This window comes from Bos taurus, chromosome 22 (assembly GCF_002263795.3).
Source record: "Bos taurus isolate L1 Dominette 01449 registration number 42190680 breed Hereford chromosome 22, ARS-UCD2.0, whole genome shotgun sequence".
In the NCBI taxonomy this organism is placed as follows: domain Eukaryota; kingdom Metazoa; phylum Chordata; class Mammalia; order Artiodactyla; family Bovidae; genus Bos; species Bos taurus.
Genome location: NC_037349.1, coordinates 48,216,170 through 48,229,773, shown reverse-complemented (window position 1 = coordinate 48,229,773; position 13,604 = coordinate 48,216,170). Strand labels below are relative to the sequence as shown.

The 13,604-nt window shown below is 38.8% G+C and overlaps 1 protein-coding gene across 42 annotated transcripts in view; it reads right to left on the bottom strand.

The window, feature by feature from the left end:
- PBRM1 (polybromo 1) overlaps nucleotides 1–13,604 on the bottom strand; it is a 106,924-nt gene that overhangs the window by 53,230 nt on the left and 40,090 nt on the right. For 22 of the 42 annotated variants that reach the window (XM_024982492.2, XM_024982494.2, XM_059879521.1 and 19 more), the window contains 4 exons: nucleotides 12,346–12,559; nucleotides 9,413–9,554; nucleotides 8,174–8,271; nucleotides 965–1,241 (listed from right to left, as the gene is read on the bottom strand). In XM_024982492.2, coding sequence (XP_024838260.1) covers nucleotides 965–1,241; nucleotides 8,174–8,271; nucleotides 9,413–9,554; nucleotides 12,346–12,559 — 731 coding nt within the window. Of the gene's footprint in view, nucleotides 1–964; nucleotides 1,242–6,049; nucleotides 6,095–8,173; nucleotides 8,272–9,412; nucleotides 9,555–12,345; nucleotides 12,560–13,604 lie in introns of all 42 variants that reach the window. The other 20 variants (XM_059879516.1, XM_005222979.5, XM_024982491.2 and 17 more) reach the window with 1 other exon arrangement.

Below are 13,604 nucleotides of genomic sequence, written 5' to 3'. Positions count from 1 at the left end.
GACCTTTTCCAGTCCTATGGCCACTGCTGAGTTTCCAAATTTGCTGGCATATGGAGTGTAGCACTTTTAATAGCATTATCTTTTAGGATTTGAAATAGCTCAATTGGAATTCCATCACCTCCATTATCTTTGTTTGTAGTGATGCTTCCTAAGGCCCACTTGACTTCACACTCCAGGATGTCTGGCTCTAGGTGAGTGATCACACCATCGTGGTTATCTGGGTCATGAAGACCTCTTTTGTACAGTTCTTCTGTGTATTCTTGCCATCTCTTCTTAATATCTTCTGCTTCTGTTAGGTCCACATCGTCTTTTATTGTGCCCATCCTTGCACGAAATATTCCCTTGGTATCTCTGATTTTCTTGAAGAGATCTCTAGTCTTTCCCATTCTGTTTATCTAATTATATCATTTTATGGACTATCCCTAGAGCAGTATGGCAACTGAGGATAGCAGTAACAATAATGATGAAAGATTTTCATGTCCTTGGCTTTCATTTGAGTGTTTGAATACCAGGCGCTATGTAACATTTTCTGTCAACATGAGCTCATTCTAATCCCACAACAACCTTAATGCAAGTACTATTATTAACCCCATTTTACACATGAGGCTCAAAAAAGATGAGTTACTTACACAGGGATTAGCAAGATAGGACTCAAATCTAAGATGTCAGATTATAGCTGACAGTTTGAATCCATGGAATCCGTGGATTCAGACAGTGAACTGTAATGACATTTCAAACAAGAGACTTGAGACTCTATGGATTTGGTGCTGCAGGGATCCGGGAAGCCCTGGAACCAATCCCCTCCCACAAGGCAATGAGGGGTAACTGTACAGGGTATAAAGTTTTAACCTTTACAATGTCCTGCCTCTAATTTTAAACAATTAAGGAAAGACAAAATATTAAGCTAGTCATTGAGAAGAATCATTGCAGTTGGGCGTCTGTCAGGATCCCCACGTGCCCTTACCTGGGAGCCCTCCTCGTTGTAGTGCCTGGCGTTCCGGAACATCAGCTTCATGTCCTCTATCATTCCCTCCTCCCCCGCATATTTGTCATTGCGGATGTTATGCTCAATTATTTTCAAGTCCATTGGCTCCAAGATGATTTTATAATAATCAGGATAGTCCTTTTTGGATGGTTTAACCATAAATAGATCACAAAGTCTTCTGCCTGAGCCTGGCTCACGAGCTTCGAGAACAACATTGAATAAGATTTTCATTCGCTGCTTTCTTATGTTCTTTTTACTGTTGGAAGTGAGAAAGGGGAAAAATGAGAACGGGTGTAGTTTTCTTGATAGAAGAATGAATATGAAATAAAACAAATTAATCTTGTGGATAGGTGCTTCATAATGATTATAATTTATTTATTATATATGGCACAAACACAGTAAACATGCTGGAAGCTATAAGCAAATATTAGGAAATTTTCCAAAATAGTTAAAACACAGTGACTCTGGCAGGAGTACCTAAGAACACCAGACAAACCTGTTTAGAATATTTATGAAATGCAATGCTTGAAAAAAGTATTATCTAACACCAAAGAAAATGAAATTCTATTATCAATTTTTTGAAGAACAGAGCCAAAGTGGAATAAAACTGCTGATTCCCTACTGTTACTAACAGTTCTCCCTTAAACAAACACACACACACACACACACACACACACACAAAGAGAAGTGTTCCATCTCCTAAGACAATCACTCCTGAACACCTGTATTTCCTGGTTACCAGAAAAAAAGGGATGCTGTCTGACAGACTAGTATCTCTATAGTGGGTACAAATGTCTCAGGCATTTCTCCTATCATGGTCAGTTCCTTCTCCCTCCCTCATTATTCCACAATCCCAGCCTTGCTTAAAGAATAAATGGTCTGTGGTTCACCTAAGCTCCCGAGTAAATTTTCATCCTTGAGTATGAATCCCTGTCTTGTCCAAATTCCCCCAGTGAGATGTTATGCTAGGAAACAGATGTCCTAGTAATATAGGACAAAGTACAAGGGGCTACAGATTAGAACCTGAGTTACAAAAAGGCGTAAGAGAACATATGGGCTAGCCTCCTAATTATTGAGGAAACTGGCTCAGAGAAGTTAAATGACTTGCCCAAGGTGAGATGTCCAATGAATTATTAGAATTATTGGAATGAATGAATGATTAGAAGAGATGATCTTCCAATATGATTTCTGGCCCACTGTTTATATGACCTCAGGACACAGATATCTAAGACTGGCCAGACCTGAACTTGCAAACCATCAGTCTCTGAGGTAGGTAATAAAAATAAATAACCCATGACTTACTTTCTATTCAACACTTATTAAAAGGGCACAGTGTCGCATTTGGAGGTAAATATTTCCTATCCAGTCCCTATCTTACAAATGGAAGGGAGTTCATTACTGAAGCAAACTATGTGGCCAAATGGCTCTCCTATTCCAGTCCTCTGGCCACTCAATCTACTTCTGGGTCATAAAGAAGACAAAGGCCAGATATTTTCTCCATGAGGTTCAATATGCTTTTTTAAAAAAAAAAAAAAGAAAACTCAAATAAAAGATAACAGATAAGAAAATAAATAAATCCTCTATGTAAAGATTTTAAAAGTCTCAAAAACGCCCGTCTTCCTAACATCACAGAGCACAAGGCAACCTGAAAGTGATCCAGTTAGGAGACACAAAGGCCATTGCCTAGAGCTGGGAGCATCCTTGTCACCTGTGTCTTCACTCGGGACTGCTCATTTCCACTGGTGGCTCTGGAATCATTCCTGTCATATCCCCACTCAGTATTTTGGTGTCTATGTCAAGTAAGTGATTGTTTGATGACAGCGATCTAGGTGAAGTTTCATCTAATGCTAACTATTTCTCCAAACAGGCATCCCCAGATGATGATGAGAGGGGAACAACTCTGTCAGTTCAGGACTTCAGCAAGTGAATAATGGAAGGGGAAGGCAGGACAAAGCTCCAGCATCGCAGAGCTCCGCACAAGTGGGCAGAGACTGGATGTCCTTAGCCTTCAAGAAGCCTCTAAAGAAAAAACCTCAGAACTTGGATTTGATATCACAGAATTTGATAACTGCTCTAATAGTTGACATTTACTGTTTTAGGACTTTTAACACTAATGGTATGCCTTACTAATAAGCATACAACTCCAGTTGTATGATTCACTTTGAGAGAGTGATGTGTAACTGGTTTCCAGCCTCAAAGGCAAGCAAAATTTTTGTTCTTAGGGTCACACAATCTTCTCTGAACTAATCCAGCTTTGTTATTTTGTTTACATTTTTCCAGATCCTTATATTGCCTTTGAAACCAAGAACCACTGGCCTATTACTTTCAATCTAACTGCCAGAAAAAACTCAGAGCTAAACTTCATATTCTTCCTAACTGTATTAGCTTGAGTGGCTGGTATATTTGCTTTATCCTTTTCCAATATGATGCTGAATCTTATTATGTTCACACTTCTGAAAGTAACTTCAAACACTTTTGAAATGACATAAACTCTACATTACAAAAAGACAGCGACCGTATCACCCTATCTGATGCTTCCTGTTTACTGTTTTCAAATGCCACGGCCCCTTGATTTTTAATTCATCTCAGAACCCCTCTATTCGTCCTACTTCTTTCCTCCCTCAGACTATTAGCTGTAAACAGTTCACTCTTCCCTATTTTGGGAAAGGTGCATAATTAAATCCCAGACCTGGTAACTAGCACACTCATTCTTTTTTAATCTGGACCTCTGAACATACTTAGGTTAAAAAACCTTAAGAGAGTTCCAAACCAGGGTTGTCATTATGCACTTAAGGGTGTCATACTGAAGAGGATGTCCATTCAGATCACAAATGCTATTATATTAAACATACAGTTTTAGAAGTTTATGGTCTTGTTAGCACTATGGTCTTGTGCTAACAAAGTCATTATATTACAGCAATTTTCCAATAAATGAATGTTAAGTGTCTTGAGAAGTGGGTACTTTTTCTAACTTGCAAAAAGATCATGAGTTAGTAGAGGCTTCACTCTAAATCCCTGATTTTCCAAGACCACCACCTTACCATCCTTTTGACCCCCAAACTCAGCCTAAAACATTGGAATCAATGTCACTTTTTGCTTCTCTTAGTTTATCACCAAGTCCTAGTGGACCTTCACAGCCCTTCGAGATCTGATCTTCCCTTTTTCATGCCATGGTGTTAGTCCTAACCTTCATAGTTTGTGGCTGACCACTTTCTTAAATCTTATCATCATTTTTACTATGAAGCTATTATTTAGTACATGTTTGTATTTAATATACACACAAGATTCTATTTACAGTTACAGATAACTCTTCTACCACATGCCAGGGACTGTGCTAAGCACTTATCATTTAATCCTCAAACTCTAAGAACCAAGTACAATTATTACCCCAATTTTGGAGATGTAGACACAGAGGCTTGGAGACTTAAGTGAATACCTAAGGCCGTAATCAGAACTGAGACTTGAATCAGCGATAGTCACCAGGCTGCTTTTATCATACAAGTAAATGACAAAAAGCCAGCCCTTACCAAGGGCCTCTAATCATAGTCAACCCAGCTCACAGGCTTCAAGGTCTCCTGGCCTCTACCTCCCTGGCCCTAGATTTCTAATAGCGCCTGCTGTGAAGTTAAGTAAACCCAAAGGTTCCTTCTTTTACAAGGCTTTAATATTTCATCTTCAAGGAGCAAAATCTTTTTATTCATCTTAATGACTTTCCCAGTCTAATAACATCTGACTAAAAACAAAATGAAATCTATCACGTCTTGATGTCAACAGGAAATACCTCCAGAAAATAATCAGAGCTACATTCAGTGAGTATCCAGGCCCAGTTCTGTGGTTTCAGGCATATTAAGCAATCAGGTCCTCACAGAAATCCTATGTAGGTTTTTGTCATCAACTCTTTTTTCAGATGAGGAAACTGTGATGAGGTTCAAATCACAGAGCTAATAAGAACTGGGATTTGAAACCGGGCAGTCAGGGTCCAGAGTATGGGGTTACAACAGTACTCCACACTTCTGTTTCTTCTTCTACTCAGAACCAAGTGCCACATACTATGAGTCATGTAAAAGAAATACCAATCCATGGTCTTTTTCTTAAATTTACCAATTAAGAAAACTTTTCTTAAGGAAAACAGTAGGAAGAAGATACTAATACAGTAATTGTATAGAGTGGACTACGTATGGTAGCAAATGTAGATAACTTCAAACATCTAACTTTCAAAGAAAAGCATAATAGGGAAATCACATTTCCGAAAGCTACTTGGGCAATCACACACTTCCATACAACTATACAACTGTGAGCATCACACGGTTTTGTTTAAACCTGCCTCATTTCCCGGTCAGTAAATTCCTGGAAGGTAGAGAGGATGACTCAACTTTTCCTTTATGACCTGTAAGAGGACAGTCTGGTGTTCTGCAAGCAACTGACACTCCATGAATGCCAGATGGCAGAGGCAAAAATAAAGGCACCATAAGATGATTACTAGGACTACATATGGCAACCGAAGGGCTGTTTTTAAAATCATAAGTAACATGCAAAAGAATGGATGGCTTTAAAGAAATAAAACACAAACAAGACCAGAGACTAAAGAAATGTATTCATGCTCAAGAAGCACTAACCCAGTGCACTGGCACCATCACAGACTGGTATCACTTGGATTATCAACACTGATTCTGATCCCTCCACCATCCCCAGTCTATAAGAGACATTCCTGAAAAGAAATCCGTACCCGCCAGCCCCTGGACACAACCAATGCCACCAAAGTCTCAGCCTCTCTACCTCTGCTGCAGAAGCACAGCCTCAATGACTGGTGCAGGCGCTTGCTGCCCCGGGCAAAGCTGGCGACAAAGTAAGGGTCCTGACTATATCTAGGCTAATTCTCAGTTAATTTTACTAACTATACTCCTAAACTATACTGTTTTCTTTATTCATAAGATAAACTGGCATCCAAATAAAAACCATTATTTCACATGCTTAAGACTGCATTTTTCACCTAATCAGTGCTGACCATGCCACAGAAGTTACACTTTAAAAAAACATGTTTATGCATAAAAAAGGACTGCACACCTGGAGAGCCTCCTGAGACCCAACATCTCACTGTCAAGAGTGCTCCTGGGAAAGCAGAAACAAACATTACATGTGAAGAGAAACAAAACAAGCAACATTGGAGGTCATGTATAAACCAAATATGGTTGAGAAAAAAGAGGATCATTTAATCCAAAGGATAAAAGGTTTTAAGAATACCTGGAACATTTCAACATGGAAGACAGAAGGTGGACTTTAGGGTAGAGGCGTTGGGGAGAAGGTATTCCCAGAATGAAGAGAACATACCCGCAGTAATTTTTTTCATAATCTTTGATACGAAAAAAATAAGGCAAAGACAGAACCGTATTCAATACTTCAGAGTCAAGTCAAGTAGTATTTGGAAAACTTGGCCCTGCCTTCTCTGGATATGCTTAACTTATCCTACTAGGCTGTCATGTTTACCTGAGTTCTGGAGGAGTCCCTTTCTTATTACCAAAGCCTCTCAACATAGCTACCTTCTAAAAGGCTATTAGGTATTTCCTTTGTCACAGTCCAAAGTAAAGGACTTGCTTCTCTCAGCCTCCTCGTGTATGCTCATGCCTATATTTCAAACCCAAATGTGTTCTTTTACTGCTTTAGCTATGATTTATATTTGCTCTTCTCTTACTTGTATTTTTCACTTCATTAAACAAAATACTTCCTAGGAAACCTGTGCATGAAAAGCCTTTTTCTCTAAAGTGGGATCTTATTATTTTAAGAACATAATGCTTAGCTTTCTTTTTATGGGAAGTTTTAATTAGAGTAATAACTTTCATTTCATCTACTTGGGTTGTCCCACAAAGTACAAGCCATAGAGATTTTTTAAAGATCTGGCCTGGGCTAATGCTTCCCTGGAACTGTTTTCTTAACACTCAACTAGTTTAAGATCTCTCTTGTCATTCAGTGTTGGCACTAATTGTACCATCACTTTTGCCTCCATTACCTTCTTTTGCCTGAGAAGTTTTTATCTTTGATTGGTGACTGATCTGGAAAACACAGGTGATGCTGTAGTAGTAATATAATTACACTCAAAGATGTTCTTGATTTGATGTCTCTGATCTGGTCTCACATTTTTCCTCCATTGTCCCTGGTATAACAAGGAATTAAGAACTTGGAAGGATGAAATTCATAGTAATGGAGTAGACTCCATTACTCCAGTAATGGAGGAGACTCACACCTCAGGGCACACCAATCAATTTAGTTACCTTGGCATAGCATAGCAAAGTTATTTTCATTGCTAAAAAACACTTCCCAAATGCTATTTACAGGGAAAGACAAGATAGCTTCCCTTTTCTAAACCATTTTTAAAAAATTCTCTGGTGTCAGTGGATCTACAATATATGAACAGAACTGCATTAATAGTTACTAATGACTTCATTCAATTTTCAATCTGTCAGGCCCTGCTATTAGTGATGAACTTATTCTTTGTTTAAGGTTTCCTCCCTGCTATCACAAAGATGGTGAGACAGTTAAGGCTCAGGAAGAATACGGTGTTCCACAAAGATCAAGTCAGAGAAACTCCATGTGGGAGGCGCAGACTAAAGAGATGGTCTTGCATGATTTCTTTATAGGACTCCAGCTTCAGAATCTCACAGTAAGGTCCCCTTCCATAAAACCCATGAGAAAAAGGAAGGGTTAGGGAAGTTCAGAGAAAGATTAGAAAGAAAAGAAAAACAAATATCTAGCTTAACCTGTTATGAACTACAAGAAGTTGTAACTTGGTGCTTTATATGACATCCTTAAAATAGCAAATAAAGATCAGATTAACAAGAGAAAACAAAGGGGTAAGAATAATGACTGATTTTTCTTTTTAAATCGCCACATAGAAATTACCTTGATTTAAAGGGCTTCTTACAATGCCACATTAAAACAAAATAACCTGGACAGCAAAAAGAATAACAGGTTTCACCAGGCCATATAAGTAATTATTTTTAAATATGTTATCTAAAAACAAGATGTTACCAAGGAAACACTAATCATGCAATTAACAAATGAATTTTTAAATGTTATAAAGTATTTAACTTTTATAATTCATACTTGAAAGCTTACAGAAACAATTTTCTGCACTTAAATCTGAAACAAAACAGAAACTGAGACAATGTCTCCAGTTATATGAAGAATATATACCTTTTTCTTTTGGCACTACCAGTATCAGAGGTGGCTGAAGAAATCATGCTGTCTCCATCCTCAATGTCGTCTCTCCTAGCAAGCTCTTTCTTCTTTGCCTAAAACAGAAGAGACCCCAGGAGTCGAGCTCATTCTGCTGACCACTTCTAGAATATATGAATATTAAAGAGCTAGCCACATCAGATTCAAGCAGAAAGATACAACCACACGTAGAATACTCAAAATCAAAAAGAAGTCATTAAACATTTTCAATAACCCAATTTAACAAAAGTTTGCATGACAGAAAAATAGGTTAAAAAAAAATGGATCCAGAGAGTTGAGGAATCAACTCTAGCTAAACTGAATTTAAGACTCCGAAGGACACCAAATCGTTCAAAGCACTGAGACAAGCTGTCGGGGCATCCTGCTCTGGTGGCCGTATTTCAGTAAAGCCAAGTCAAAGCTAGCCTTTAGCACCCTTGCCTTAAGCAACAGTGTGACTAAGAAGAAGGCTTAAAGTGAGAGGTGAAATAAGATCTACTTTTCAATACATGCATTTTTAAAGACCTTCTGCCAGAGACAGCTAAAGTCCAATGACAGCAGACTTAGGGAATACACACAGAGTTCTGAAAACAAAATATTTAAATCCTCAACATGGATCACAGAGCTGACCATACAAAAATGGAGATTCTACAGGTGATATAAAACTGCTTTTGTTGTTCCTTGCTCTGAGATTCTCTTTCCAGGAAGATTCTACCAAAACTGACAGGTAGACACAATTTGTATTTCATATCTATGCCCTTTTTTCTCAAAACACTGAGATGACCCATGGCCTCAGATGCCCTCCAAGGTGTGCTCTTAGAAATAATTCAGTCAACTCATGGACACTGTACAATGATGAATTAGCCTAAAGATGACCCTTCTCCTAGAACCAACACTACCTCAACAGAGACAGAGTCTAGAACCAAATAAATAAAATCTGAATGCAGAATATCATCTGTGATTAGGGGGAATCATCCTCATAACCCTAAAATTACTCCCCAGGGACAAATCCCTGCTTCTTCCACTCACAAAGCTAACCCAGTCTAAACTATTATTTCTACTCTGCATAGTCCTGAAAGCTCTTAAAAAATATTCAAAAAAAAAAAAAAATCAGTATGTGTGGCTAAAATGAATGATATGACACTGCTGGAGGAAAATCACATATCTTAACACACTCAATTATACATACAAAAACTTAGCAAAACCAGGAAATTATACCTGCATGACTTGCTGCAGTTTCAGAACTCGCTTGTAGATGGCCGAGTTGGGAACATTATAGCGTTTGGCATTTTCAAACATTAAATTCAGATCACACTCCAAATGATCTAAAGTTTCATATTCTTGGTTTTTTAGCTTTGTTCTGTGAAAGACAAACACAGGGCTAGAACCTTCCATTTTGAATATGCAGAAACACCTTTCCTGAAAGTTCAGTGCAAAAATCTTGACAAATATTACAAGGTAGTTTACCAGTGATACTGACTAGAGGCCTGGAAGTGACAATTTCCAAATAAAGTGAAGGAGCAAAAGCACCACTATATTTAGACAACATGATAATTTAACTGAAAACCCAAAAGAATCAAACACGACAAGCAGCAATAAGAGAACCTAGTAAGGTGGTCAACTACAAAGCAAACATGTTAGCAAAACTCCTAAGGTAAAATCCTGGTATTGGCTACATGAAAACCTTGTTGTTGTTCAGTCGCTAAGTTGTGTCTGACTCTTTGCAACCCCATGGACTTGAGAACCCCAGCAGGCTTCTCTGTCCATGGGATTTCCCAGGCAAGAATACTAGAGCTGATTGCCACTTCCTCCTCCAGGGGAATCTTGCCAACTCAGGGATAGAACCTGCTGTCTGCTGCATTCATACGTGGATTTTTTAGCACTGAGCCACCAGGGAAGCAATGGCACCCCACTCCAGTACTCTTGCCTGGAGAATCCCATGGACGGAGGAGCCTGGTGGGCTGCAGTCCATGGGGTCGCTAAGAGCTGGACACGACTGAGCGACTTCACTTTCACTTTCATGCAATGGAGAAGGAAATGGCAACCCACTCCCGTATTCTTGCCTGGAGAATCCCAGGGACGGAGGAGCCTGTTGGGCTGCCGTCTGTGGGGTCGCACAAAGTCAGACATGACTGACGCGACTTAGCAGCAGCACCAGGGAAGCCCTTACATGCAAACCCTAGGAAGAGATAAAAATCAGGGAGGTTTCAAGCTACTGTAATGAAGAATCATGGTGATCTACACATTTCAGAAAATAAGAGGTCATTCCTCTTGATGAGAGTTAAAGAAAAGAGAAAGTACTGGCAACCACACGAAGGAACATGTAGAATAAGAAACATTAAACTCCAGGGGAGTTGCATAAGGGAAATGAAGAGCAGTCCCTTTTTTGTGGGGGGGCGGGGGGCGGGGGGCGCAGTTCTGTGCTGTGCTGCTTGCGAGATCTTAGTTCCCCAACTATGAATTGAACCTGGCCTCACAGTGAAAGTGCCCAGTCCTAACCACTGGACCACTAGGGAATTCCCTGAAGAGCAGTCTTAAGATGGTAAATGAGAGGCAGATTAATGTTAAGAGTCCTTTTGCTACTCTTCCTCCAACACAAACAATTGTAATTAATCCAATGGCTTAATACTGAGGTTTTCACGTACTTTAAGTCTTAAGAATTCTAACAGCTGTCTCAGGCATTTAGGCTATTACCAACACTAAGGCTATCACAAGTCCCTGTACACCTGGTACAAAGTGAAGCATCACAGTCTGCCCTAATGCTATATAGATTTAGACAGGACAGACTTTTAAAGCTTGACTGAAGCACTTATCTGCTATCCATCAAAGTCACAAAAACAATATTAGGTAAAGAACCACATTATGTGTACAGCTTCACAGAATTAATGTAGACTCCACACTTTGCTCTTAGAATGACACATCATTCACTACACATGTAAAGTTTTACTTAAAATTTACTAAAATCATATATAGATTCCATGTAGTGCTTACAGAGATAAGAATGTTATAATAGAACATTTGATCCTCTGGGATGAAGCAAAAACAACAACAACAACAACAACAACAACTAAGCACATACTCAGCTCTCACTACCTGTGGCTAGCAACAAGAGTTTAAATTACAGCCTTGGACTTATTTATGCTAACTTCAAGGATAACGTGCTGGATATTCTCAATACCCACAAAGAACAATAGAGAACCTAAACTAGTATTAACAGATGACAATCTACAACAAATCTGCAGATATTTATCAGTCTGATATTAATCAAGGATGGGAGTGGGAAGGAATGGGTAGAACAGGAAATAAAGCATGGGGATGACAAGCCCCAGCACAACGAAGATGGTCTATGCAGCCATGTTGTCGAGCTCCTCCCCACCCTTCCTTTTTTTTTTGGCTTTTGATGATATTCCTCAACTATATTCCTTCTGCTAACACATCTTCCTCGGATTGTGCTGTGCAATACAGTGGTCACACATGTCTGTTTAAAGCAAAATAAAGTAAAACTTGAAATCTAGTTTCATTATGCCACATTTCAAGTTTTCGACAGTCACATGTCGAGTGGCTACCAGAGACAGTACAGATAAAGTAACATTTCATCATCACAGAAAGCGCTACTGCTCAGCACTGCTCAAGATTTCCCTGCTGCTCTGATGAAGAGCACAGTGAAAGGTGGTCCAGCTCCTATGGGGCACGACTGGCTCAGCATGCATCCTTGGAAAGGAAGTAGATTAGATGTCCTAAGAGCTGACCCTTCAAAAGGGAAACCAAGATACAAAATTTTAAATGCAGGTAAATTGTTGTGATAAAAATATCAATAAAAGGAATAGAAAGAGAAATTTTTGCAGTTATAAGAAAATGAACAGTTAAATTCTGAGCTACATAATTTTTTTTTATAATCCATAATCTGACACACAAATGACTAGCTGGGATACTTCTGTTTATTTGTCTCTTGACACTACTGTAATACAAAGAATGTACTTTGTAGTTAATCAAATTTATTTCTCATGTTTACATTGGTGTGATACTTAAGCATACTCTAGACATATGAAAAACATTTTTATACCCTTATCCATTTTAGAAATGAAGGATATATGCACAGGCTCAATCACAAGAAAATAAATGTATACTGAGTAATATAAATGATGTATTACCTGATCTGTTGTAGTGATATGGGTGTTTTAATTTGCTGATAATAATCAGGATATTTTTTCTTTGAAGGCAAATGGAAAAAAGGTTCAGCTATTAGCTGGCCTTGGTTATTCCGACAGCTCCGAACTGTGTCATAAAGCTGATAAAAAGGATTTGAAACATCCATAAATGAAGTAATGCTCTCTGCTTCAGATTCTCCTTCTTCATATCGCGCAGCTACAAAGATATAAAAGATATTTATAAAGGGAATAAAAAAAAAACATTTTTAAAGCTTTTAACAACCTTCCAGATTATGCTGTCTATGTTTGAGAATACTTATTTTAAAAGAATAGTCTCTAGCCTTCATTAAAGATGCTGTTAGTAATGCTTAGTAGACTTCACTTTCACTTTTCACTTTCATGCATTGGAGAAAGAAATGGCAACCCACTCCAGTGTTCTTGCCTGGAGAATCCCAGGGACAGGGGAGCCTGGTGGGCTGCCATCTATGGGGTCGCACAGAGTCGGATGCAACTGAAGCGACTTAGCAGCAGCAGCAGTAAAAGTGTATGCTTACTTAAGAGAAATGTTACATAGAAACAGAATGTTACATAGTAAAAGTCATACTGTCTTGGTTGTTGTAATTTAGTTGCTCAGTCCTGTAGGACTCTTGTGACTCTTGTGATCCCACAGACCACAGCCTGCCAGGCTCCTCTGTTCACAGGAATTTTCCAGGCAAGAATACTTTAGTGGGGTGCCATTTCCTTCTCCAGGGGATCTTCCTGGCCCAGGAAGATCAGGAGACATTGAACCCCTGTCTCCTCCAAGTCTCCTGTAAGTCTCCTCTATAGAAGGCAGATTCTTTATCCAAGGGAAGCCCTGTCTGTCTTTAAAAGGTTACAAAATAGTTTCTCTGCCATCTTTGGAGATCCTTGCTTATGTGTGCTTGGACAAGAAAAGGAGCAAACAGTTATTCTCGGATCTCAGAACTAAAGCGACAGCATATAGCTTAGGATAAAGGTAGCTGGGGGCTGGCATTGACAAATTTGATTTAAAGTGAGGCAAAGTCAAAGAGATTTACCTATAGCAGACCTTAGGAAAGATGTTTTCCTTTATTGAGAAAACTTTTAGGTAGAAGCTAATCATAGAAACACCAAAACAAAACATGTAATCACTTTAACAGAAATACAAAATATACTGTTCATTTCTCTGAACTCTTAAACAGTGTATAAGCACCTGATTTACATTATTTCTTGATGGATCAGTATAACCAAAATCACTATGT